General features: G+C 34.9%; 1 protein-coding gene across 2 annotated transcripts; it reads right to left on the reverse strand.

The window, feature by feature from the left end:
• Positions 1-1,920: 1,920 nt before the first annotated feature.
• LOC149075441 (neo-calmodulin-like) lies at positions 1,921-25,182 on the reverse strand. Of its 2 annotated transcripts, XM_089242786.1 has the most exons (5): positions 24,859-25,182; positions 22,677-22,710; positions 15,037-15,180; positions 10,692-10,934; positions 1,921-2,387 (listed from the first exon to the last, which is right to left on the reverse strand). In XM_089242786.1, the coding sequence occupies exons 1-5, from the start codon at positions 24,859-24,861 to the stop codon at positions 2,356-2,358; spliced, it is 456 nt and encodes a 151-aa protein (XP_089098912.1). In that variant the 5' UTR covers positions 24,862-25,182; the 3' UTR covers positions 1,921-2,355. The 2 variants fall into 2 exon arrangements, with proteins under 2 accessions (XP_089098912.1, XP_089098913.1); XM_089242787.1 differs by lacking the exon at positions 22,677-22,710 and having other exon boundaries at positions 24,859-24,998.
• Positions 25,183-27,518: the final 2,336 nt, after the last annotated feature.

The following is a 27,518-nucleotide window of genomic DNA, read 5'->3' on the forward strand; positions in this document are numbered from 1 at the left end:
TTTGATACCTTTCCAATTGAAAGTATGCTTCTAAAAAATCAGCGGTTCACAAGTTGTTCTAGGATAAAGGGACCTTATTACGCACGCTGAATATCTTGCACTCCGAGAGAGATAAATTTTCAAAATTCCCCAGTAGATACAGTATCAACCGAAAACTATATTCATTCTAAATTAAATTTTATTGCGTGCTTCATAAATAATTTTGTTCGGGACAATCTCGATAATGCACCTTATTCACACATACAGCTGCTATATAAGCTAATTTCAAGACCTTGCTTATAACGTACACGTCGGTTATAGCACACACTTCTCGAATCACCAATAGGGTTATTTTATATGCTTTCTCAACCATCATTGTCATCAACAGTAATAATTGATAAATCAAATATAGCAGTCGGGCTCCCCCCCCCCCTCGCATTCGCGGGGGTTACGTTCCGGGGGTGACCGCTAATACGAGAAATCCACGAATAACCAAAGGTTTTTTTTGTTTATCTCGTTTATTGAATATCATGAGAAGAGCAGGGTGACTCAGAGGTACAAGGGAATGTAAAAGAGGGTGCAGTGATTTTTTGTGTTGGCGATGTTTTCTGGAAGAGCATTGTGATTTCTATTTGCAATTTCTTCTTCATATCATCAAGTATGTTGAAGTATGTTGACAAGACTTCCTCTACAAGTTTTTCTACATGTGAAGAACGTAACATGGAAGGATCTATATCATGAAAAAAAAATCCACTGCTGATTTTAACTTGCAAAGCCCTTCCGCTATGTTACTCATGGTGAACTTGCCTTCCATCTCTTCATCTTGATCTTCTTCATCCGGTACCGCTTCAGTTTCAGGACCAGTCAGCTGCATTAACTCCTACTCGGTCAATGCCTCTGGATTGATATTAATGAATTACCTGTTCGAATTCTATATCCATATCACTGAACCCTTCTCCCCTCCCCCCCCCCCTGTTTCGCTAACGTGACAATATCTTTTATAATCTCTTCAGTTGGCTCTGTAGAAGTGATTGTGCCCTGGAGCGCTTTTGGCACATTGTGGCCAAAAGTTAATCCAACCCGATGTGACTATTTCTCTCTTAGGAGCTGCCACGGCTCTAGTTAGTGATGACAGTAATTTTTTTTTATAAATTACTGTATTTTTAGTAATTTCATTTCTTAATGTCGTTAGCGAGCCATCCTAAATATGCATAACTCAAATTTTGTGAACAAAACTCATGAATGACTATTTCTGAATGTTGCAAAAAATATTCCAATAAAGGAAAAACAAACAACGAATACGTAAACCGCGAATCCGGGGGACGACGACTATACAAACAGATCGTTAATTCAAGATTCATCGAAAGACTTGTGATTTGTGGAGACGAAGATTACAAAGAAGAAAATTCATCACAGCCCCCACGGGGACTCGATCCCAAGTATCTCGCTTGCCGGACGAGTGCTCTACCATCTAAACTATGGAAGCACATATAATATTTCAACCTTGGAGCGTATATATATGTTGAAAGGCACCGTACATGGACGGCGTCAACAATCAACTAATAGCTCGTGAATGACATAGACCAACCAGATCGCCACATGCATATAGAAAGGTGCCTTTCAACATATATATACGCTCCAAGGTTGAAATATTTTACCTGCTTCCATAGCTTAGATAGTAGAGCACTCGTCCGGCAAGCGGCAGACCGGGATTCGAGTCCCCATGGGGGCAGTGATGAATTTTCTTCCTTGTAATTTTCATCTCAACAAATAACCAGTCTTTCGATGAATCTTGTATTGACAAGTGGGGAGGACATTTCTATATGCAGATCGTTAATTATCTCGTCTACAGCACACCTATATACGATTAAAGGTTCTAGATGTTCGAACACTTCTTTCTGCATGTTAAGTATGGTGAAATGAGAAAACCTATCTATTGGATAAGATTTCATAAAATAAGTTTATTTACAGTATAATGGATTGGATGAAATCATAACAATTATTATCTACGACATACTAATACTGCAGTGAAAATCGTCTAAAAAGACTTAAATAAATTATCAATGAAATTAATCACCTCTTAAAATCCATCACACAAACATTCTATAAATCCCAGTAATAAACAATTGTAAAATTTATTTCAATCCTATTTCGAAAAATAAATAAATATAACAGTAGTCTATACTATCAATCATTCAAAAAATGCTGGGTAATCCCGAGAATAATCTTAAAATGAAAATTTAAGTAAAACATGATAGAAATGTGAAATTTTTTTACAGTTCATATGAAAAAGTTTCGGCACTGATCACAGTTTCGACCCGATATAACATTTCTTGAGATCACTGTATCTACATTGATTTTTAATGTAGAAAACGGTCATTTGGCAGATGTCAGAATCAGAACGAATTCTGGAAAGAAAAAAGAAGAATGAATTAAAAATTTGCATTCAATAAACTATAATTTACAGTATTCATAATATACGCAAATAAAATTTTTATACCAGAACAAAAATAAGAATTAAGTAGAGCCATTATATATATATATATATATATATATATATACATACACACACACACACAAACAGTCTGCGATAGTCTGGAGGCATTATGATGATGTCAATTCATATATTCATATATACGTATATACATTAGTTCAGTTGCCTTTACCTTTGACGCTGGGGAGTTATTATAATATTTCACAGTTCTCTTTCGTTTAATCAACATATTAATTATATTGTGTTTGAAGTCTTGGTTTTGTAATTCATAATGGTACACTTCTTTTGCAATGTTGAAACTTTCTTGTTGATTTACAGTTCGTATGTTCGATCTGTTTTGGGATACTGTAGCACCATTTGGAATCCATATTACTTAATTGATATATTTAAAATTGAACGTGTTCAAAACAGTTTTTATGTGCACTTTGAGAAATATCAGTCATATATACCTATCAAACGATAATTACCTATAATTACCTATCAAACGATATACTTCTCTCATCTTTCAATTATGATTCACTTGAAATTCACCGACTCAGGGCCCTTACCTGATTTTTTGTAAAAATCCTTCACTTTGATATTGATGCACCTGATATTATTGATCTTTCATTGTCCTCAAGTCAATCTTAGAAGCCGCAATTTTTTTTTCTGTTCCCCCGTATAGTTCAAATACATTAAAAAATTCTCCATTATACCGATTTCTTGGATGTAATAATATTGATGATGTATTAACAAAAAAATTTATCTTATTTTTATTTTATATATACACATATTTTTGTCTTATCTTGTGTTCATTTTTTGCAAACTGTAACTAGGCACTAGCATGTAGTTTGTATTTTTTAATAAATAAATAAATAAAATTCATGGAAAAAAGTTTTCCTTTATGTTTTGTGGACTTGACCATGTCCATAGAAACAATATTAAAATTTAAAACAAAAAAAAGTGAACTTTATTCTTACCTAAAAACAGGTCATTTAAAAAAATAAATTTATGTGAGAAAAGTGCTGAAATGATAGAAATTTTGATTTTGTAAATCAAAATTGGAATTTCCCTCGTTCAGGGAAAAAAATAGAGTCTGAATGCAGATTGTGCTTTCGTGACGAACTTCCTGAATACCCTGGAGAGAATGCTTTCGCGCAAAAAACTTTTTTTTTCCATTTTTCTCTCATCTAATTTTTGCATAATGAAACCTATTTTTGCAATTTTTATTGACTGTTTTTCTGTTTTCATGTATTAGAAAGGCTTCGGCCGGTAATAAAGCTATGTGTTCTCTCAAATAAATACTGGCATCACGCTCAAAAATGGCCAATGAGTCGACGTCAAGTTTTGCGAAGCCCTAAAATTATGACCATTTTGTTTCGTTTTTAGTGATCTACTTCGCGGAAAACAGGAAGACGATTTAAAAAATAAATTCGCGAGTTTTAACGGTATCTTGATGTTTACAGTTTCTCTATTTTTTGCGTTAATCCGCCCTGAATTCCCCGAACAAAAATCTTCATTAAAAGTTTATTATAAATTCTGTTGGGCGTCACAATGCTCCGAGTCACAAATTTTTCGATGCTCGTAATCCGTTGATCGTATAAGAAAGGCTTCTACTACACACGAGATCATTGACTCCACGAAATGTGTGAATTCGCATAAGATTTGGAAACTTTTTATACGTCATTTAAGTGGTAATAGTTTTTTCATTCATGGGACCGGAAAATTACGCAAAATGCCACTTGGCACAGATATGGAAAAGAGAAAAGAAATTTACAGCAAATTTTTCGAACGGAAGTTTCTCTCTTTTCTGTTTTTTCTGCAACCATTCCATGTACTTGAAAAGGGTTCGGCTCTTATAAATAGTTCTCTTAAGAAATCTTACGTTTTGAACAGCGAAATAAAATATAAGAAAACAACTTCAGGATGATACTTGATGACTTCCGAACCACAGAAAATGCTTTTTTTACCCTATTTTATTTTTTTTATTTTCATTTAAAAGAGGCGTGAAGATTAACGGGTTGCATAAAGTTGCCATCTGAAAAACTTTCTTTTCCGGTACGGCAAATTTTTACTTCGAACGCGAACGAAAGAAAAAAAGATTAGAAACGCGTGTTCAGAAATAGAACTCGACCTACGTGAGCATTTCATTTAATGGTAGCTAATGTTCATTTATGCAGGTCGTTTAAATTAAAAGAGATTGGCATCAGCGTGTATTTTTATGCGTAAAAAACCCATAATAGTGAAATATCTCGGGTAAAAATGTTGATTATTTGCTTATACACGGTGAACGTTGAAGTTCCTCTGCAACAAATTACTGGTAGAACGTTGATTACAGACTCACATGCTGAACGCATGGCCCGCGGAACAAATGTGGCCCACGGAGTCATCTGATGCGATCCGTAATCTCGTTTCAATTTATTCGTTGCATTTTTTGAAAATATTTTTAGAAATCCTAGCTCTTTTATTATATTAATATGTTTAAAAATAAATGCAGAAGAACCTCGCGACTGATAAATCGCTGACTACCTGATAACTCGACATTTGTGATGGCATTCTCATAGTTGGCATGATACTAAAATTGGGAGGGGGGGGGGGGAACCTCTGTATATACTCAACACAAAATGTCTAAATCCTGTTTAAGTCAACTAAAATTTCAGCTGTCATCACCATTGACTTTTTCAAATTACCTGTGCATTGGCCAAGCCTACAACGTTTGAAAACATTGCTCTCCCATGTTTCAACATTTCTTCGTTTCATTGTTTTTACACGCAGTGGTGTCAGAGCTGAGGGTGCTCGAGCAAACACGGTATTATGTGGCGGCAAGGGCCCGAGCACCCACAGAATTTATTCAATAATTAAAATTTGATATGTAAAGTTATATTTATCGAGTACCCACAGGTTTGAAACACTTCTAAATATGTGAAAAAATGATAATTTTATGTAGCGCACGGAATAACAACGAAGAAAAATACCGTATTAGGCAGGGAACGGATGGACGTGGTGGCGGGAAAATAGGAAGAGCACAGATACAAAGGCGAAAATCGGCAAGTTCGGCTGCTGAAAAAATCGGACCATTGGCGGATGTCAGTTGTATAAATCGTGTAATCGCCCATATCGTCGGAATTTTGCCGCGATCGTTCTTGCCTCGCCCGCCAAGAAATCGCTCCGTGTGCGGAGGCTCTTGCTTAAAGCAGTGAAAGGAAAAAAAGTGTGTATATACTTGTCTCAAAAATGTGATTTTATATATTTCTTCGAATATTCTTATATTCTTGCTTTCTTGCTACTTTCAGTACACAAAATAGAAAAACAATATAAAATGAACACAACCGAGACAATTTACGTGCCTCGTTAGCCGTCCCGCAATCACATGTTGATAAAGAAAGTAGGCTACATACCCGTTCTCAACGCTATCCATCGTTAGCATATACTTACGTAAGAAAAGTTTTTTTGTAAGTCATACATTGTGTCTCTATTTTTAGAAGAGACGATGATTTATTAGCTAAGCAAAGAAGATAAACAAAGAGAGAATCCTCTTTGTGTTTTTTGTTTTCAACAGTAAAATACGAGTTGGTTGTGTCTGGGTCTCTAGTTGATTTGAGAAGTTGATTAAACACTCAAGAAGATCATTAAATTCCTAGTGTGAAATTTAGAGTTCTTTCTTACTTTTATTATTTTATGGTAGCTATAATCTTAGTGGTAATAAGAATCTCTCCATTACCGAAACGATGATTGATATGTTCGTGTTTCCAGATTTTACAGGCAAACATGAAAAAAAAAACTACCTAAAGATTTACATTATATAGCCGAAATTATGTGTCTACTCAAGAGTTCAGACATTTTAACGATTTTTTAGGGAAATACTGATTGAATCGCTCCGAAATTTCTGTCATATATACTCTATGTTTATACTCGTCATTTCCCGTGAAAATTCAGTCACGTGTGCATTCCTAGAGAAATAAAAAAAATAAGTAAAGAATGCTACTTGATCAACCCAGTATCAGAAAAAAAGCTACAAATGACTTTTAACTTCAACAAAGTATTGTACTAATTTTGGGCGATACTTTTTTGCATTTTCGTGACAATAGCAAGTATAGAGAGAAGGCTTTTCGTACTTCGTAATAGCACGTATATTCGCAATATCATATATATAGCGCAAAAGTCCGTAGAAACTTTAAAAATGAATAAAAACCGGAAAAACGTAATAAAAAACGGTTTGCAAGGTTAGCATCGCTAGGTCAGGGGAATTTTTTTTTTTAAGACAGAAAGAAAAATAACTCAACAAGTCAAAGAAAAGATACGCAAATAACGAACAGAATGTCTCTAAATCGTTTATTACAGCAGTATATGTGCTTCACAGGGATAACACGTTGCAGGCGAGTCACAAATCCAGCAACGGCAGTGCAGCAGGTTCACATACACGGTTAACAACCGTGAACTTGTTGTGGATTAGGAGCGAAAGTTATTATAACCGTTTCATTTGCATATTTCCACCAAAGTCACTCGTACCAGCGACACCTATCGACTGTTTTTTGAGTTGTTTTTTTTTCTGTCTTTAAAAAGTTCCTGTGACCTAGCGATGCTAACCCTACAAACCGTTCTTTATTTCGTTTATTTTTCCGGTTTTTTTAAGTTTCTACGGACGTTTTGCCCACCCTCTATATATAATAGCGTGAATATACGTGCTATTGCTAAAATGCAAAAAAGTATTTTGCTTATAACATGCAGAGTTTTCAACCAAATTTTACACAATTTACGTTACGCTGTGCATGTGACAACCTGTGCAGATATTTAGAACTTCACAAATTGTAACTCAATGAGATATGAGTATTTTTAGTAAATGATGATTAATTGCACATTCAAGAAATGTATGAATTTTTTTAATTAAATTTGTTAAATATATATATAGTGCAACTTCTATGAAAATTTCACCTTAATGTCGTGAAAATTAAGAAAGATATACGCGAAATTGCGAGCAGTAATTTCGAAAACTCACTGAAAGTAACTGAATGATAAGGGAATTCCCAAAAACTCCCTGAAAATAATTGAAATACTAATTTGTGGGAAAAAACCCTTACATTTTCAGTAACTTTCAGCAAGTTTTCGAAATTACTACTCACTGTACCACCAAAATCTTCCTGAATTTTCATGGTATTCAGCTGGAATTTTCATATACGTTGCACCATATATATCTCAAAATCAAATTATGAAAAAAATTGACATAAGCAATTAATTATCATTTACTAAAAAAATACGCATACCTCATTCATAAGAAATTTTAAATTTATATACACTATGTTTAGAGTCATTTTTTTATTGTTAATTTTTTTTTATATATTTTTTTTTTGTTATAGAGTCATTTTTCTGTGAACTTCGTAAAAAACTAGTTGAATGCTCTGCATGTTATAAGCAAAAAACATGCGATGAAAACTGGAAGTTTTATAGAAAATATTTATATTTTCGTGAATATACATGCTATTCCCACGAAAATGTACAGAGGTATTTCCTAAAGTAAATATTTTGCTATTGAACAAGAGTCATGTTACAAGTCAAAATTACAAGTCATTTTTGCAGCTTTTCCTGATACAGGGTTGATCACAAACATTTTTCTTGCTTAATTTTTTGTCAGTCCCCTGAATGCACTCGTGACTGAATTTGCATTGTAAATGGTGAGTATTGTATACAGGGTGTCCCTTAAGTGCTAATGGGGATTTTATCTTACCACCCGTTCGTCGTAGAGGTTAGAGGTATGGCTTCGATTTAAAAAATTCTAAAAAAAGCGTTGATTAAAATTACCCTAAACCAGTTTTGAGAGTGAAATACAATGTGTCACAAAATTAAAAATCTATATTTTTTTATAAGATCCCTCTTGTCTTCTAACTTAGAATCATAAAGTTGTTGCACTGTCTCTACTGACACCAACGAAAAAAAGCCAAGCTTCCAAGTGCAATATTCGCAGACATATTAGAATTCAAAAATCGGAGAAAAGTTAAGAAAGGACATCATAAATAAAGGAAAGGAGCGTTGTATCTGTTAGTTTTTGCTGTTCTTTCATAAATTTTCTTTGAGTTTTCAATTCAAATATCTTAGCGAGTATTGCACTTGGAAACTTGAAATTGTTTCTGTTGGTCTCAGGAGATACATGGCAACAACTTTCTAATTGGAAGTTAGAGGACAAGGAGACGGTGTAAAAATTTCGATTTTTTTTTTATTTCATCACACACTGTATTTTCACGCTCAAAACTGGTACAGGGTTTCTAAAATATTTTGAGCATTTTTTTTTAAATTGGAGTCATACCTCTACGACTTATGGTTGGCAAGATAAAGGCCGCATCAGCACTTCGAGAGTAAAGGAAAGATTTGTACACTAAAATGCGAAATTCTAGGGCTGAGGGAAAACTTCGACGTAAACAAAGATTCGAGTTATCGGAGTTCGACTTATCACGAACTGACTTTATTTGGTGTTGGCGAATGATAAAAAATTCCATTGACCAAAGAAAACAGGAAATAAAGACATTTAGAAGGGTTTTCTTGTTTGGAATTCTGCCACCACACGATGCGTAAAACATAAAAATCTACCAATCTCCGGGCTTTAACAGTGACCTTACATCCAAAAACGAGTTGGATATATCCCCTCAAGTTCCCACATGAAAGAATATTGATTCATTAATCTGTCTATAAATACTTCTGCCAAGGCAGTCCCAAAAATTTACCTCTTGAAAAGAAAAACATGCTTTGGGAGATATTGCGCACAAGCTTTGATATAAACAAATGTTTACCTGATGCGTTCCAAAAAAATTCAGTCGGAAACCAAAGAAGCAGTAAAATATCTTCACGGCTGAGGAATTTCAATACAAAATAGCTTGTGCAATGGCTCTTCGTATTTTTTTAAAAGGAAGTGTGCTATACACGTACCCAAGGCAACAGATAATCTTACATAAACTAAAAATATATCCCGACTTTTCCATTATTGTTTCCAGTATTGCTATGCAGGGTGTCCTGTAAGTCCTAATTCGGTCTTTATCGCATGAACCGTTCCTCGTAGAGGGATGGTTCTAATTTAAAAATTCTCAAAATGCGTTCAAAAAGCTCTTTGTGCCAGTTTCGGGATTGAAAATATAGTGTCATGAAATAAAAGAAAAATCTAAATTTTTATACGGTTCCCCGCCTCCGGTCCTTTAATTTCCAATTAGAAACATATTGCCACTGACTCTTCTGAGGGCCACAAAAAAAGTTCCATGTTTCTAAGTGCAATATTCGCTAAGATATTTTTCAATTCAAAATTGGAGAGAAAAGGGAAAGAACAGCATAAACTAACGGACAACGTTCCTCTCTTTCCCTCATTTATATTGTTCTTTCCTAACTTTTCCCCGAGTTTTCAAACATCTCAGTGAATATTTCAGTTAAAAACATGGGATTTTTTTCGTTGATCTCAGAAGAGACAGCAACATTTTTCTAATTCGAAATTAGAAGGGGGCCATAAAAAATTTAGATTTTTTTCACTCTATTTCGTGCTATTCTCACTGTTGGTACAAATGATTCTTGAACACATTTTGAGGATTTTTTAAACCATACCCATACCTCCACAAGGAACGGTTGATGAGATATAGGTCGAATTAGGACTTACAGGACAGACACCCTGAATAATTATCATACGGATTCTTGAAACATTTCTTTGCCGTACTGATTCCATCCTTGGCACTCTTCATCAGGCATTTCTTTCTCCCTCTCTCTCCGAATGAAAATGCACACTGTGATGATTATTTTCGGTAATGAACAATGTTCTGAGACCAATATGTATTTACTGACCATTAATTCCATCATATATTTCACTCAGATATTACGCTGATGGTCAAATAATGAACCAGTTCGTGCTCCATCAAAAAACTCTTACAAGTTATCGTGGTCAAGTTCTTGTCTCTTATTTCTGCTCCGAGAAATATCATCGTATGTTCCTCTTTTAATATAGAAAATGTTTTCATTTCAAAAGAGAAGCATTTGTGGTGGCAGAATGCTCACAACACTATCGTAAAATTATATAATAATCAATTAATTAACTTTACTTAATTAACTTTAAGATAACAATTGAATGATCCACAGATTAAGCAAGATTCGATCCCAAAGCGCACTTAAATCAAGAAAAATTGAATTTTATGTTCACTTTCAGCTTCTATAAGAAGAATGAAAAATTTTAAAAAAATTGATATAATTTTTCAAAATATAGTAATTAATGCGTTACCATCATAGTCGACGAGTCCATTCCCATCGATATCTGCTTCCCGTATCATGTCAGCAACTTCTTCGTCAGTCAATTTTTCCCCAAGATTGGCCATAACGTGTTGAAGTTCTTCGGGACTAATATATCCATCAGAGTTTTTATCGAAGACCCGGAAAGCTTCCCTTAACTCCGTGTCGCTGTCTGAATCTTGAAGCTTTTTGGACATCATTTGAAGGAATTCGTCAAATTCTATCGTGCCATTTCCTGAAATGGGGAAAAAAATTACAATAAATCAATAAATACTGAATGAACGAATTAATACTGGATTTCCATACTTCCTGTACGTTCTACAGGAGCGGTCTTAGTGACGGCTATTGCAAAAATACGTGATACCGCTGTGAATGTGGATTAATTTTGGATTAAAACAAGTGTCATAAGTACTGGGGTTGTCTGTTTTGAAATGTCAAAATTAAGATCACTGTACTGACCCTTTGACGCATCGATCTGGGCCTGTGGCCGCAGAATGTATGATAGAAAATAAATTCAGTTCCTTGAATTTACCTTTAATTAAGCGCACTCTGGCGCCCTTGTGCCCTATTTTCCACCCACGAAGTATTTGTGCGCCAAAAAATATTATTTCAATGCGTTCCAACACATTTTAAAATTTGGTCCACCTTCTTTTGAAACACACTGTATGTTTGATCAAGCCTAAAATGCAACGAATCATGAACGATTCTATACCTAAGGTTCCGAATAAAAACTGAATAATTTTATTTCTCCTACAAAATCCATTCATAGTATATTTAAAATTTGGTTACATGTAAGCAACGAAATTTCCCCCCAGCTGTTAAAATGACCGCTAGGCGGTTCTAGGTAGAAGTTTTTACAAATCAACAAATGACTTAAAATTCATGTTTCCGCTGCAAAAAATTCCTTCCGATGAGTCAGGAAAAATAAGAGGGCAGTTTTCAAATTTTGAAAAATAGAGTTGCAGATGGTGATCAAAATTTGAAAAGCGGTCAAAATGACCACGAGGTAGTTAAAATATTATTATATACTAAAATGAAAATGAAGGATTAATAAATCATTTTTGATGTAAAAGAACGACAAGAAAAAAATGGAAATATTATATCAGAAAATATCAGAGTATCGTTTTCCCTTTGATACCAAGTATATATTTTAATTTTTTTTTTTTTTTTAAATCCCGTTTGATGTTTTTACGTATGGTTCTCCAAACACCGTCCAGAAATAATATAGAAGTTTTTTTAATCAACATTTAAAAGATTTTATTGATTCATATTTGCTGGCCAGAAAAACTGCATTTATACTGAATTATAATTGCTTGAAATAAATTTCCATTAATTAAATGGTATGGGAGCAGAATATCCCATCTGGTTAAAAAGAGGAGGACATAATATCCTACATTCTTTAAACTTCACAGAAAATTTAATTTATAATCTATTTAAATTTATATAGTATATGTGAATTTATGATTTTATATAGCATATTTTCTTCAAAATATATAAATGGTTGGTTTTTCAAGTAAAAAAACTCATTCAGGAAAGAATACAATTTTTTGAATTCTAATTCACCCCTTAAATTTTTTTCGGTAAAATTCTGAAAATATTTCTTCAAGAGAATAAAATGGTTTCGCGAAATATTTTCTTTAACTTCCCAATGGAACCCTGATTGCTTTCTTTCCGTTGCGTTATAAATATAAAAAATTCATATTTCTCCTTGTGTTACCGCACCAATAAATTTTTTATACATAACGATAAAAAAAGTATGTATATTTTTTTTTTATTTGCAAGAAAAGTCTGGTATATTTATTATTTACTTATTTGGATACTTTTTTGTTAAACAAATGAGTCATATGGCAAAAAAAATTATTTTCTTCAACGATGGACTCACATTTCTAAACAAATGATTCCCAGATTCACGTCGATATATAAATGTTTTGAAAGCTGCGTTGTTTTTCTCTTTAAAGCTTCAGTGGAAATGAAAGTAGAAAGGGAGAGAAATCTTCCCCGTTTTTCGAGGAAAGAAAGTAATAAATCCTTCAAAAATCCAAATAAACTGTTTGCTTCAGGAGGAAAGAAACCATAAAACGTATTTTTAGGAAATTTCAATTCTTATCTTTTTTTTTTCTTTTCTTCAGACATGTTTGAAGTTCGTTACCAATTTAGTTCATAATTAATCAATACTTAAAATTGACAAAATTTTCACTTCTATTTGAACGCGCTATCTCCACCCACTCACTACTCACCGACTTATCTCCCGCTTAGTCATGCTTTATAAGATTACGCATGGTCATCTAAATTTCTATACGTCCGGTGTTCTGACTAAGCCTTCCTATGTTTCCAATAGACTTGACCACCCCAAAAAATTCACAAACCTATTTTAAATACAGTTCCCTTTCCTAATACTATAGTTGAATGGAACAAGCTCCCCCCTAATATTGTTTACTCCTCCACGATCTCCGATTTCTTGTCAAATGTTACAACATGTCTATGTGTAAATCCACCTCGTCCCCCTGTATAGGCCTTTGAAAGGCCAATACAGGGGCCAATACAAGGCAATATTGCATAAATAAATAAAATAAGAATTTCTATTCGTTTCAATAACTGATAATATTGAAATACCTGATGAGAGTCTCTTTAGATTTCCGCAAAATCTGTCTCGAAAAGAAGCATTTTGTATTAAAATCCGTACGTAAATTATTTGAAAGACTTTTATACAGATATCCCTAGCTTTACGCATTTTCGTGTTACGTGATTTCTCTATAACGCGATTTCTAAAACTCTTATTTTAGGAATTCCACCCTGCAAAATTCGACTCGGAGTTTAACTTTAATACTGAAAATGTACTTACAAACGGAAGACGTATAGGTGGCCGATACAGGTGCCCTGTAAGTGCTAGTGCGGCCTTTATCTCATCAATCGTCCGTCGTAAAGGTATGATTCCAGTTTAAAAAATGATCAAAAGGCGTTCAAAACTACCCTGTACCAGTTTTTGGAGTGGAAATACAGTGTGCAACAAAATAAAAAAATTAAATTTTTATAGTCCTCCTGTCCTATAACCTTCAATTAAAAAGTTGTTAAGTTGCTGCCCTGTCTCTTCTGAGGCCAAAAAAAATTAAACCCAAGTTTCTAAGTGAAATATTCGCTGAGATATTCGAATTCGAAAATCTGTGAAAATTTAGGAAAAGGCAGCATAGATGAAGGAAAGGAGCGTTGTCCGTTAGTTTTTGCTGTTCTTTCATAACTTTTCTCCGATTTTTGAACTCAAATATCTTAGCGAATACTGCAGTTTGAAACATGGATTTTTTTTCTGTTGACCTCCGGATATACAAGGCAACAACTTTCCAACCGGAAATTAGAGTACAGTGACACCGTTTAAAAATTAAATTTTACATTTTGGGGCGCACTGTATTTTCACGCTCAAAACTGGAACAAGGTAATTTTCGACCGACCTTTTGAGCATTTTTTTAAACTGGAAGCGTACGACGGACGGTTGATGAGATAAAGGTCGCAATAGCACTTACAGGAGACACTGTATATAACAGAGTAAAATCCTTTGATGTCGAAATACGTTGGATTTATGATGTAGCGGAGACAAACATGAGAGAAATTCTCAGATATAAATCATCAGATCTCACTGATAGTGCCATGAGAAAATTTAATGGAAAGAAGATGTATTCCAGTGAAACAAGAATTTTCGTATTTGTGAGAAAGAATTCTATAGTTTTTTTACTCAGGTTTTTTTTGTGAGGAGACGAAAAATGCTGCTTGTCAGCCGAATCTCGATTGCTTCATCAGTCTATCATACCAGGCTCTTCGGGAAAGAAAACATCCACACTCATTAGAATCAATCTGAAGTAGTGAAGACAGAAAAAGTATTAATTTAATTCATTCTTATTGCCCAAATTCACGGGATTCATCCGTAAGTTTTAATAATTAATTCATTATATATAAAAGAAATTTCATTTGCTGCTGGGTTCAATTCTTTTCATTCTTCTGAAGAAAACCAACACCGCTCCCCCTTCCTTATCCTATCTTTCTCCCATCTCATTTTACGCGATTCCGTCTTACGGGACCACTTTGCAGAACCAATTAATCGCGTAAAGCGAGGGACGCCTGTACTTAAATCATCTCCAAGGCCGTCCATTCCTTTGGGAAATAGCGTCAACCATCTCAAGATGGTCTCTCTGGGCGGTCAGCGGTCATGCCCGCACTTAAATCAATTAGTTTTCATATTAATTCATTCATATAAATCAATATTTCGCATTCAATTTATATGTCTTTTTTCCACTTTCTTCCACTCTGCATAGACTTTTTTCTTGAATTAGTTGTATAATTTTACTTACCATCTTGATCGACCATATGAACCATATTCCTCAGCTCGACTTCGGTGGGTCTTTGACCAAGCGATCGCATAACGACTCCTAATTCAGCCGCCGTTATCATCCCATCGGAATCCTTATCGAACAGCAGAAAGGCTTCTTTGAACTCTTCGCATATTAAAGATATAAATAAATTATCTCATTGGCAATATTATATACGGGTTGATTAAATAAAATCTGTTCGATTGGATCTTTATCAAGTCGGACAAAATGGTACATCCGATGGTGTGGCAGAGATTAACAACACGATCTATAACGAGGCCAGAACACGCTTGTGTTTGAAGCAATCACCATAAATGTTAAAAAAAAGCATCCAATTTCGTGAGAAGAAGGTGAATAACATCTGTGACATAAGGGCTTTGGCAAGCTGCGTAAAGCAATGTGTAATACGAAGATGCCCGTTCTCATCTCAGTGATTGTTTTCATGTTGCGAACGTAGTGTGCGAGATGCTTTAGAAGGAACATAGTATGGTGTTCTACACCATTCAACCTGAGACTGTATAACCACACTGAACACAATATGACTATTTATTCAGTCACCATTTCATTTATTCAAATTGGAGGTAGAGATGTCCGAGATTTTTACTATTAAATTCATTGTCAGGAAAAATTCTTTCGGGAAGCCTATTTGTCCCGGTTTTTCTTTGCGCAATCAAAGATCGAATAAAATGGAATCATGCAAATACAGTCCGTCCTGCTTAATTGGAAAACGGATAAAATCTTTTGTGCAACAAAAATTTCTCCCATAAAGACAATGCTAAGGTTCCCCGCATAATTGGAAATCAACTTTTTCCCCGTTGAATCGAGTATTAGGTTTCACACGACAACTGTAAATGTACGTTAACCACTATGTACGTAATATTTTTATTAAATAAAACATTTTGAAAACTACGACATATATATTGCCAGTTAAGAATTGTAAACAAACTCAGATTTTAGGGTGGTTTGAAGTGTCTAAGAATTCTCTTTACTATTAATAGCAGATTTTTATTTTCAATAAAAGTAAAAATCTCAAAATGTCTGCACAAATGTCATATTTTCAAGAAATATATTGAAATTAGAAAAATTATCGCGAAAAGAAAGGATTTCTGTTTGTGGAGTCAATTAAAAGGTTTAAATTTTGGTAAAAAGTTCGATGCAATATGAAAAAAGTAACCTTCCCTGCTCATGTGCACCCTTTCGATCCCATATATATTGGACGTCCGACATTCATAGCCCTACCAAGATGCTTTTACTCAGTTTGGCACATTTTTGTAGAAGCGGTGTGAAAATATTTTTGTAATACATTTAAGTTTGCAATTTTATACTGTGATATCCGTCAAAAGAGAGTTTCTAAAATGTTTTGGTTTTCTCCCAGTTTTTATTTATAGATTCCGGTTTTTAATTAGGAATTCTTGGATTTGTCCCGGTTTCTCAGGTACCTCATCTGGTCACCCAATGTTCAGACCTTCGAAAAAGATTTTTGAAAAAGTCCCGAATGAAAGAACAAACATTGTCATGCAATAAAATCATTTCCCCGAGAACCTTTTGAATAGTCATGGTGACTTTATGCCTTTATGCAGCTTGCCAGAATTTTCAGTGAACTCATAGTTCTTATTCGAGGACAACATATGCGTTCTCTTGAAGATGTTTGACACTGTCTGTAATGTGTGTCTATAGCGAGTTTTAGATACGTTCTATTTTCAATATAGGTCTGTTCCATTTAATTCTGCCACATCATCAGATGTAACCTTTTCGTTCATCTTAATGTATTCAATAGAATGAATTTCATTTAACCGAGCCTAATACTGTATAAATTACTCTCGATCATTTTTTGTTTATTCAATCTTTGAATAGAAAGGAAAAATTTATTATGAATTTTCCTTTGAAGTGAAGAATTAATTTTTTTTATTTAAAAATCACTTTAAAAAAGAAGAAAATATTCCTCCCCTTCGATTACTATTTTTTTAAATTTTTTAATAAATGGAAACATCATATATTAATGATGAAAATTTGTGATGATTGAAGCAAAATTGTTTTCCGTCACTTACTACGCTATTAATTTTTAAAAATTAATACTTATACGATATATTTGAACTTTCTTAAGTATTACAACGAATTTTCAATAAATATAGTAAATAACTTATTGAATGTTTTATAAAATGACAGCGATGTTTATTGGAAATTACTAATGAGGGAGCTGAATAACACTGACGTATCAGAAAAGAGGAATATCCTAGTCGATGTTTACTTTTCTGGGCTGGCTTCGGACACGAATTGCATGTATCGTAAATTATATTCACTACACCAGTTACTGAGCATGTCAGTTTACATTTCAAAAAAGTTGAATTCTTACAAACTATTCGTAAAAAAATCCAAATAAAAAAACACAACGATTTTCAAAAAAAATAAATATATTGTATTTGTTTAAATAGGATTCAAATTTATATTTCTAAAGCCAGCTTTCCGTTATTGCATATGTTAACGTGCCCTACATCACTAAAGATTAATGCCATGATGTTTCTTTATGAAAAAAAATCCATCTCATTTGCTCTTCACACATAATTCTTGTAAATTCTTATATCATTTTTCCTTCAAATATAAAATTTGAAATTTAAATTTATTTAAAATGTATATTCGCTGTTAAGCATTAGTTTCTGATATGACAACTTCGATAAATATCTGAATTCAAGAGAGTAAGACCGCCGTATCCACGGTTTCAATCATTTGCCATTCAGAAAACTACGCGCATGCGCATGGTTTAATCACCAGTTCCATAAGATCGTTCAGATTAAGTAAATTTTGGTGTAGGCATATATAGAATCTTGCCACGTCCCACAAAACTGTAGACTTACGGAAATTAATATCACCTTCTGTATAATTAAATCGGAATTCACAAATGAATTAACCATTTTTTTAACATCACTTTTTTGCATGAAAAGAAACATTTGCCTTTTAATTTTTCCCTCCATCATAATTTCAATGGAACCACAAACTTCCGAGTGGTGAAACGTATTTTGCACGCGATCACTTCTGTTTACGGAAAACTCATCGACGAAAAATTCACAGCTGAAAAAATTCAATTGAAAATTCACAGACAACACACACACAGTTCGACACGAGTCAGTGAGCCAGTATGTGAGCGAGGAATGACCGAGTGAGTGAGTCAGTAGTTAGTGCTGGTAAGTGAGCAAACTAGTGAGCGACCAGGTGATTGTGTGTATAGCAGAATAAGTAACCTAGTGAGTTGATGATAGAATGAGCAACCTAGTGAGTTGATGATAGAATGAGCAACCTAGTGAGTTGATGATAGAATGAGCGACCCAGTGAGTTCGTGAGTGACCTAGGAAGTCAGTGAGTGACCTACTGAGTAAGTGAGTTATATACAGAGTGATCTAGACCTAGGGATTAAACGCGCGTCCCCAAGATCAACTGAGCGACCAGCCTACGAAAGAGGGATCGAGTGACATTTTGAGTGAGTGACCTAATGAGTGGCTGAGTGATATAATGACCGGTCTAATGAGTGAATGATATAATGAGTGACCCCAGTGAATGAATGACAGACGGAGCGACCCAGTGAGTGATAGAATGAGCTATACCTAATGATTGCCTGAGGGCCGTATTCACCAACATGGTTTAAACTGTAGTCACAATTTTTGGATAAGAGATCAACATAGATTGGTTAAAAACCTGAATTCAACCAATCTCCGTGTCGATCTCTCATCCAAAAACTGTGACTATAGTTTAAACCATGTCGGTGAATACCGCTTTGAGTGACAGGGTGAGTAAGCGGGAGAGCGCTAGCTTTAATGACTGGCCGGTTTCACTCATTCATTCATTTACTTTCTTACTTAATCATTTATTCACTCGTTAATTCACTCACTTCTCTCTCAATCCTTCAAATTCACTCTTGGATTATTTCACTCACTCGTTCATTTGTTCGCTCGATCATTCATCCACTCGTTCATTTACTTACAGGTGAATTCTCGTACCGGTGAATTTTCCTAGCGGTGGCATGGCAATTAATTGATGTCGGTGAATTTTCCGGACACGGATCACTTCTGTAGGCCTTCCAGGAACTACACTCATGTCCATAAATTGAGGATAATGCCAGCTCCGGCAAATAAAGGTTCAAAAACAAAACAAACGTTACTTATTCATAAAGCCCATTTATTAAACAAAAGATAAAGAACAAAAACGATGGTGTATGTATGATACCATTCATAAAAACTACGATTTTTGCTCCCTGGAGCAATTGTAAAAAAATCTCCTTTACAAAAACTTTCTATTACATGGTTGGTATGATGGTTAATACATTGTATGTCTCCCATGCGATGAAATACAGTCCGTACAACGCCTAGGCATGCTGAGTATCAAATTATCGATCTGATCTTGGGGAAGATCACTCCACTCAGCAAGCAATGCTCTCCGAAGTTCCGGTACACATGTAGGAGGTGGTTGACGGGCTGCAACTCGTCGGCCAAGCATATCCCACACATGCTCTATCGGATTCAAGTCAGGTGAGAATGCTGGCCATTCCATACGGGTATATCCTCAGATTCAAAGCATTCGTTTACGATGTTTGCTCGGTGAGGACGGGCGTTGTCATTCATAAACACAAATTCTGCGCCCATGGCACCCCTAAACAAGCGTACATATTGTCCCAGAATGATGTGCCGATAAATTTGGGCTTTCATGGTTCCGGTTTGAACATGCAGATCTCTTCTGGAACCCAGTATAATTCCACCCCAAACGAGCAATGCTGCACCACCGTAACAGTGTCGTTCAATGATGTTGTCTTGGTGGTAACGGGTACCTGGCGTTCTCCATATGAAAGTCCGACGTGAATCAGACTGCAAGCTAAACCTGGACTCGTCGGAAAACATCACACAAGCCCACTGTGACGATGTCCACATTGCATGTTCTCTACTCGAGGCTAATCGCTGCCGACAGTGAGTTGCCGTGAGCGGAACACATCTGACAGGCCTGCGAGCATATAGACCAATATCTCCCAAACGTCTGTACACGTTTTGCCTTGAAACTGTGGTACCCGTGGCTGCAGATAGCTGACGAGACGTGTCGGATGCTGTGCTCCGTCTGCTTCTTTTGGCAGTTACTGCCAAATACCGGTCTTCATTCGGCGTTACAACTCGGGGGCGACCTGTACTGTAACGTCTACTGACATTTCCGTTATCTTGGAATCGTTGCCAAATCCTAGAGATGACACTTTGGGCAATTCCAAATTCCTCGGATACTTCCATCTGAGTACGCCCACATTCCAGGCGGCCGATAATTCTACCACGTAAAAAATCATCCACATGCGTCCTCTGTGTCATAACTATTCGCTTATGGCACTGAGCGCCTTACAGAACTCTCGTGAACAATTTCACTTCTTTGCCACCATTCCTTATATACCCCCCTCTTACACTCTCGTCATTGTGACGTACTATTGGCATCATCTGGTGGCTTTCTGAAATTTGCATATCATTCTTGCAGATGTGTGTGATAATTCTACAGGTGAAATTTTTACTTTAGATTTCGATTTCCGAGTGATTCTGAATTATCCTTAATTTATGGACATGAGTGTAAATATAACTTTTACATGAATGAGTAGTACTGGAATGGGACCGATTTGCCCTTTTGGCCAAATTCTGTGCACCCATGTTCTGTATATGGTAAATTACGGTAAATGATAATTCGGTCATCGTGCATAACAACCGGTTTTCATGCATAATCGTCAATCGTCTAGGTAAGTTTGATAAAGTCATCACATTTACCTGTAATTATGCGCAATACCCCATCATCGTTGGTGAATTTGATAAACGCTAAAGAAATTATCACTTCACGGCGATTATAGATAATAAACAAAGTATCGTTTTGGTTATAGTTAAGATTGGTTTAAATTAAGGTTGTTAAATGAGAGTTCATTACGGTATACAATGTTGAAGTTGGTTTAATAGGAGTCAATTATTCGTGGGGTCCGATTGTACAATTCGTTAAATGGAAGTTTGTTAGCTTATGTTGTTTGTATGCGAATAAAAACTGTAAAATTCCCTTAATCAGAGAATTTGTTAAATGAAAGTTCGTTATATCCGGATACTATCGTAAAAATTCTTGATAGGAGTTCATTATATCGGGGGTGCAATAATAAAATTTGTTAAATAGGAATTCGTTAAATGTGGTTTGGAGGAGGAATTCGTCATTCATTTCATTCAAACCGAGCACAACTCCGGTCTATCGCCATAGACAATTTACTCAATTTACTACCGATGGAGTTGTTCTGGAGGTATGAATGTCCCCCAAATTCCCGCCCCCCCCCCTCCCCAGGCCACGAAAACGATTATGTGTAATGTATACTTTACATATGATACAAAAAGCTGCCTCACGACATTTGGCCATTCGTGGCCCAACCTTCAAAGGAATTTATCGGAATTCATCAAATAGGAGTTGCTTTTTTGAGTTATTTCGGGGGGTTTCTCTGAAATATTCATTAAATCAGAGCTCATTATATCCGGTTTACACTCCGGCTCACAAGTGTGGTCATCTAAGTAATAAATAAGTAATAAATCTTATCACTGCAATGGGGATCAATTATCATATTTAGCTGTACGAAATGGTGATCATGCATAATAACCGGTAAATGTAAAAAATTAAGTACGATTCATCATGTTTACACACGATGATTGGGTATTATGCATAATCACGGTAAAAGTGATATTTTTTTAGCATTCATCAAATTTACGTCCTAAGCTTGGATGTTATGCCTAATCGTCAGTGAAAGTGATAATATCTCATTCTTAGCAAACTAGTCAATGATTATTGCGGGTAACCGGGATGATTATCATCATTAACATAGCATACAGAGTGTTCTGTTAATGGGCCGGCAAACTCAGAGGGTTGTTAGTAGACATCAAGAGGAACAAAAATTGCAATGGAACTTGGTGTCGCAAACCACGTTGAAGAAGTGAAAATCGCGAAAAACGCATGCAGGTTTCGACGTCACGCTGGAGCAACAAAAGTACAATAATAACTACAAAACGATTTGTTTGATAATTACAAGAGTTGTTGGAAGTGGAGGCCACTGACGTCATTGCATAGTCTACAACGCCGTAAAAACGTTCCCCGGATGCGCTCGAAGATACCAGGTATACCGCGCTCGAAGATACCAGGTATACCACGCTCGAAGACACCAGACAACTATAACTGCTACACGTGCTTACTACCGCAATAGCGCTAATTTACGTCGTCCGCAGCGCCTGATCCTACCCCAGCGCATGCGTTTCGCGACGCTGCTAACGTCATATATGGTGAGCAAACCCACGAACGCATTCAGCGATCAACTGACATCCATCTTTCGTCTCCTCTGGACTCAGAGCTTGCATGCGTTTTTCACGATTTTCACCCTTTCAGCATGGTTTGCCACACCATGTTCCACTGCAGTTTTTGTTCCTCTTGATGCCTACTAACAACCCTCTGAGTTTATCGGTCCATAAACATACCACCCTGTATATCCAACAGTTCAGGTCACAATAGGCTGTTCTCACTATCCACGGTTTCAGTTATTAATTAACAATTACCGAGCGGATACAGCGGAACTACTCTATTCGAAGTATTCTAGGTCTTACCAGCAACTTGTTCTTCTGTTAGTCCGTACTCAGTCTGCAAGGAAAAATTTTGGTACAGTATTAAACTCTAATCTATTAAAATTATAATAAGATAATTTGATGCACCAATCAATCCACAAATCAACATCAATTTATGTTGCTTTATACAGGGTGTCCTGTAAGTGCTAATGCGGCCTTTATCTCATCAACCGTCCGTCGTAGAAGTATGGTTCTAATTTTAAAAAATGTTCAAAAGGCGTTCAAAAATTACCTTGTACCAGTATTGACAATGAAAATACACTTTGTCACACAAAATAAAAGAATCTAAAACTTTTATGAGGTCACCCTGTCATCTAACTTACAATTAGAAAGTTGTTGTCCCGTATATCCTGGCCAACAAAAAAAATTCCATGTTTTCAAGTGTAATATTAGCTAAGATATTTTTGAATCGAAAAATTGGAGGAAAGTTGGGAAAGGACAGTGGAAAGAAGCTGTCCGTTAGCTCTTGCTGTTCTTTTATAACTTTTCTCCGATTTTTTTAATTCAAATATCTCAGTGAATATTGCACTTAGAAACTTTAACTTAGAATTTTTTGTTGGTTTTAGGAGATACAGGGCATTTTCTAACTAGAAGTTAGATGACAAGGGGACCGTAAAAAAATTTAGTTTTTTTTATTTTGTGACACACTGTATTTTCTCTCTCGAAACTGGTATAAGATAATTTTTGAACGCTTTTTGAGCATTTCTCAAGCAGAAATTATATCTCTACGACGGACGGCTTATGATTAGCGATAACGGCCACCATTGGCACTCACAGGACACCCTGTATAGGAATTTTCATTCAAGGCCATTAGTTTACTATTTTATTTGAAATGAAGAGAATGGTAGAACCAACACTGATTTTTCCATATTGTTTTGAATGAACAATAATTTGAGATTTTCTTTTAGAAAGTAGTAAAATATACAGTGTGTCCATAAAATCCTTACCCAAACTTTTCTCCCCCCCAACCGGAGAGTTGTTGGCAAAAAGCTCTTATTTCAATTTTTTTTTTTTTTAATTTTCATGGCACCTCCACATCAACAAATTAATTCTTGTTTAATTAGGAAATTTCACTTTTAATATGTTCCTCAAGGCCCTGGAGATACGTTCGTCCTTGCCATGATATGATGCACTAAACAAGATTCATCACCATAAAATTGACCTAGATAATCAAATTCCAAGTTTGTGACTTTTTTCGAGGTTTTTTTTTTTTTTTCGGTGCTTGTGGGGGGGGGGGCATCTTCTTGACTGTTATTAAGTGTTTGGTGATAAAATAGAACTCGGAATAATTTACGGGTTAATTAATTTAAATTAAAGTTTTTCCCCTTTAATGTCACTCGGTGTTACTCGTTTGGGATTTGCTAGTTACTAAAACTCTATAATAAATTCTTTACATATTTCGTATCCGAAAATTAAGGAATAAAATTAATTAATTATGTGTTTGCAAACAAGTAATAGACAGAATTCTATTTATTTATTTATTTATTTGAAATAGTGGAATATCAATCATAATTTAATGTATTTATGGCAACGAACTGTTTGAGAAACCGATATTTCAATATTTGGTCAAGTACAAATTTAACTATTTTGTTGTTTAATTTGTGAACATCCTCTAAATGTTCCCTCAAACTTCAAAATTTAATATCTCGATCAGAGTATTTGTCGTACGGCAATCAAACTTGTTTATGTTTTACATATTCCTAAAACTACAAAAAATTACAAACTTTTTTTTAACATAACTATAGGGACTTGGGAGGAATATAAAAAAAATTAGCTTCCATTCATTTTTTTTTCAAAAAATTGGTTTGTTTACGTAATAGTGCCAAAATATGAATATTAACTTCATTTAAAACATTTTTTGAATTGGAAGATGCAATTTGAAGAAACATTCTACGACCAATGGTTAGGAAGAAAAATACCTAGGTATGGATTTCCTGGACACGCTGTATAGTATATCAATACCAAAGTAAGTTGATTGTATTAATTAATTGTGATAAATGTATATTATTTCAAATCTGATGAAGAATTTCAGTAGCATAGGTCCTGGTAAACAGATAATGTTTCCTTTTAATAAGAACCATTCTTACAATATTTTGTAAAACTTTTCTATTTTAGTCATAAGAATTTATGGTTTTCTTTTAGAAAAAATAAGTCTGAAACTCACCATTTTTGTTGTATACGGCTAGAAACTCAGAAATACACTAAATAATGTTCCATGCACCAAAACTTATATCACGTTATCCTCGTAGACAAAACCACGCGAACAAATTATGCTCCCCGTGTTTTTACACGGCACCAGACGCCATCACAACGTAAAGTTTGTTTTTAAATCCAGGAATACACTGCTTAGGGTGCACATGAGTGTGCCAAACTCACAAAGACATTCATAAAGCACACTTATGTGGGGGTGGGTGGCAAAAGACGACGATGATGATGATGAAGTCGGTGCGAGTGCCTTTCTCCGAATGCCCACCCTGTTCTTCCATGTGCCAGAAAAATGTTATTTTTAAGTCGTTTTAGTTCCCAGGAGGAAGACATAATGTTTATGTGTGCGGTTGTGGGTCACGTGGCTTTTCTTACATGCGTCTTGTTTTTTTCTTCTGTTACAAATCACAAAATTCAAACTTGTCTCTTATATTTTGAATATAATTGTCTTCCCATTCCTGTTATGATAAATGCTCTTTTTACCCCAGATTGATCTCTTTTTTTGTCTTGTGATCAGTGTTTGAAAATGAGAACATTATTTTTGTGTTCATTCATCTATTTACAGCCCATTCGTGAGTTTAAAAAACAATTGGGCGAAAAAAAAAGTTTTCTTAAAAAGGAACAGATTTGAAATAGTATCAAATCTGATAACACAGTTATGAAATTCGCCAAGTTTAAGAACATATTGCCAAAAAAATGACATAAGTCGTTAAATTTTTCTTATTCTGAATTGTATGCATACGGGAAAATTATTCAAGGAGTTTGTGCTTTTCTTCTTTGAATAACCAGTAGTGTAAATTTAATGCAAATCAAGTGTATCAATGAAGCAATTGATTGAAACGTCATTTGTTTAGGTTGCTGATTACTAAGTTTTACCTGGCAGCCGTATTTTAATAGTTAGTTTTTGGTTTACTCAGCCACCTCGTTGGGCAGTTCGCCTGTTATGGCTTTTGTATTCGTGTAAACACTTAAAATTGATGTTGAGAAAAAATTGCTCACTCATAGACCAAGTAAAAATAACGATCGTATTTACTCGAATCTAAAGCACACCTTTTTCTTATAAAATTAAACCTGTTTAAAAAGGTGCGCGTTAGAAGTAGGGTTTATATGAAAGAAAGGCACCAATTTCCCTTTTCTCATGATAAGGTGCAAGTGAGATACGAGTAAAAAGGTAATTTTTTTAGAAAAAAAATTGGACACCCACATTACGTGTAGGTTTGATAAACATTTTCATTTTCGAATGAAACTTTGACCATGTTGTCAAAATTATCATGGTAGTATAGCAGTATTGTTCCATAAGAAAAAATCACGAAAAGTTTCCAAAATCCATATAGATATACTTTTCAATGAACATACGTATGCAATATTTTTGACGGTCAAAAATGAATTGAATTGTACAAGGCAAACAAACCACTCTATATTCCACTATATTTATATGAATCTTATTACATTAAAATGAAAAGCTTGAGATCGGGTGACAAGTTCCCATTCCCAAAAGAAAAAATAATCAATATTAGCACAGATACCGTAAGAGAAAATGCATTTTATTAACCATAAAAAAGTCTCCAAAATCAAACAAGCGTCTTTGTATACCAAAGGCCAACTTGATAAATTGGTTATTGATCTCTTGAATGAGAGAGAGAGAGAGAGAGAGAGAGAGAGACAGAGAGATATGGGAAAAGACCAGAAACAAAATAGAAGGCCAAAACCAACAAAAAGGACACAATGTCAAATTTTACGAAAAATAAAAAAAAATGCATTGGTGGATGTTGAACATAATATAAATGCAGCAAATGTTTCCATCATTTACAACAATTTTCAATCTCTCAAAAGTATATTCATTCAAAAAAAAGATGAAACAAATTTAATTAAAAAAGGGGGGGATTAAGAAAAGTTCTTTCAAAAATCCATTACATCTGATCGCAATGGGTTTTAAAATTTTGAATCTTAACAACCAGTCACACTTGGTAAAAAAAATATGAGCATTTTTAAAGAAATTCATTTTGAGGTGCATACTCATAGATGTGTTCACTTCTAGAGCTGTCTCACAAATTTTTCCGTTGCTAATTATTATGTAATTTGTAATTACTAACATATAATTTTTCAAGAACTATGGAGACTTGCATGACCGTAATTTTCTGAGTATAATACGCACAAGCAAATTTTGCTACTTCGAAAAAAAAATGTCATTGTGTAATCAACAGCGGCGTATAATCTGCAAACGCAAATTTAACCTCTAGGGCAAAATTTCCCAAACTTTTTGAGCAATCAAAGCAATGTTGTGTCAATTCACAAGCAATGTCGTCATTGCTTGTGACTACCATGTGTCCCGTTTTCCGGAACATGCTTGATATTTCGTCAATGAATGTGAGTTTTAACTTCACTAGTCCATGATGAATGAAATCAAAATATTTTTTAATATATATTTGATAGAACTGTTTTATAATGAGGTTTCAAACTACACGCATGCTTTTTTAGCTTTGAATCGTGCGGACGGTGTCATTAACAGAGCCACAAGTTCGAACGGAATGTCCATCTTGGCCATCGTAATGAAATGGTGGAGAGTGGATACCTTGGTAACCAAACTCAAGGTCACCGTTACCAAACGCAAGGCCCAGT

This window comes from Pholcus phalangioides, unplaced genomic scaffold (assembly GCF_987345545.1).
Source record: "Pholcus phalangioides strain wild (caught in Gottingen) unplaced genomic scaffold, Ppha-v1.0 ptg000015l_1, whole genome shotgun sequence".
Taxonomy (NCBI): domain Eukaryota; kingdom Metazoa; phylum Arthropoda; class Arachnida; order Araneae; family Pholcidae; genus Pholcus; species Pholcus phalangioides.

Excerpts from the sequence above, each read along its gene's own strand:
- LOC149075441 (XM_089242786.1), bottom strand. Across the intron at positions 10,935-15,036 it reads TCATATGGTCGATCAAGATG|GAAATGGCACGATAGAATTT; the intron begins GTAAGTAAAATT and ends TCCCCATTTCAG. Across the intron at positions 2,388-10,691 it reads TGGACTCGTCGACTATGATG|AATTCGTTCTGATTCTGACA; the intron begins GTAACGCATTAA and ends TTTTCTTTCCAG.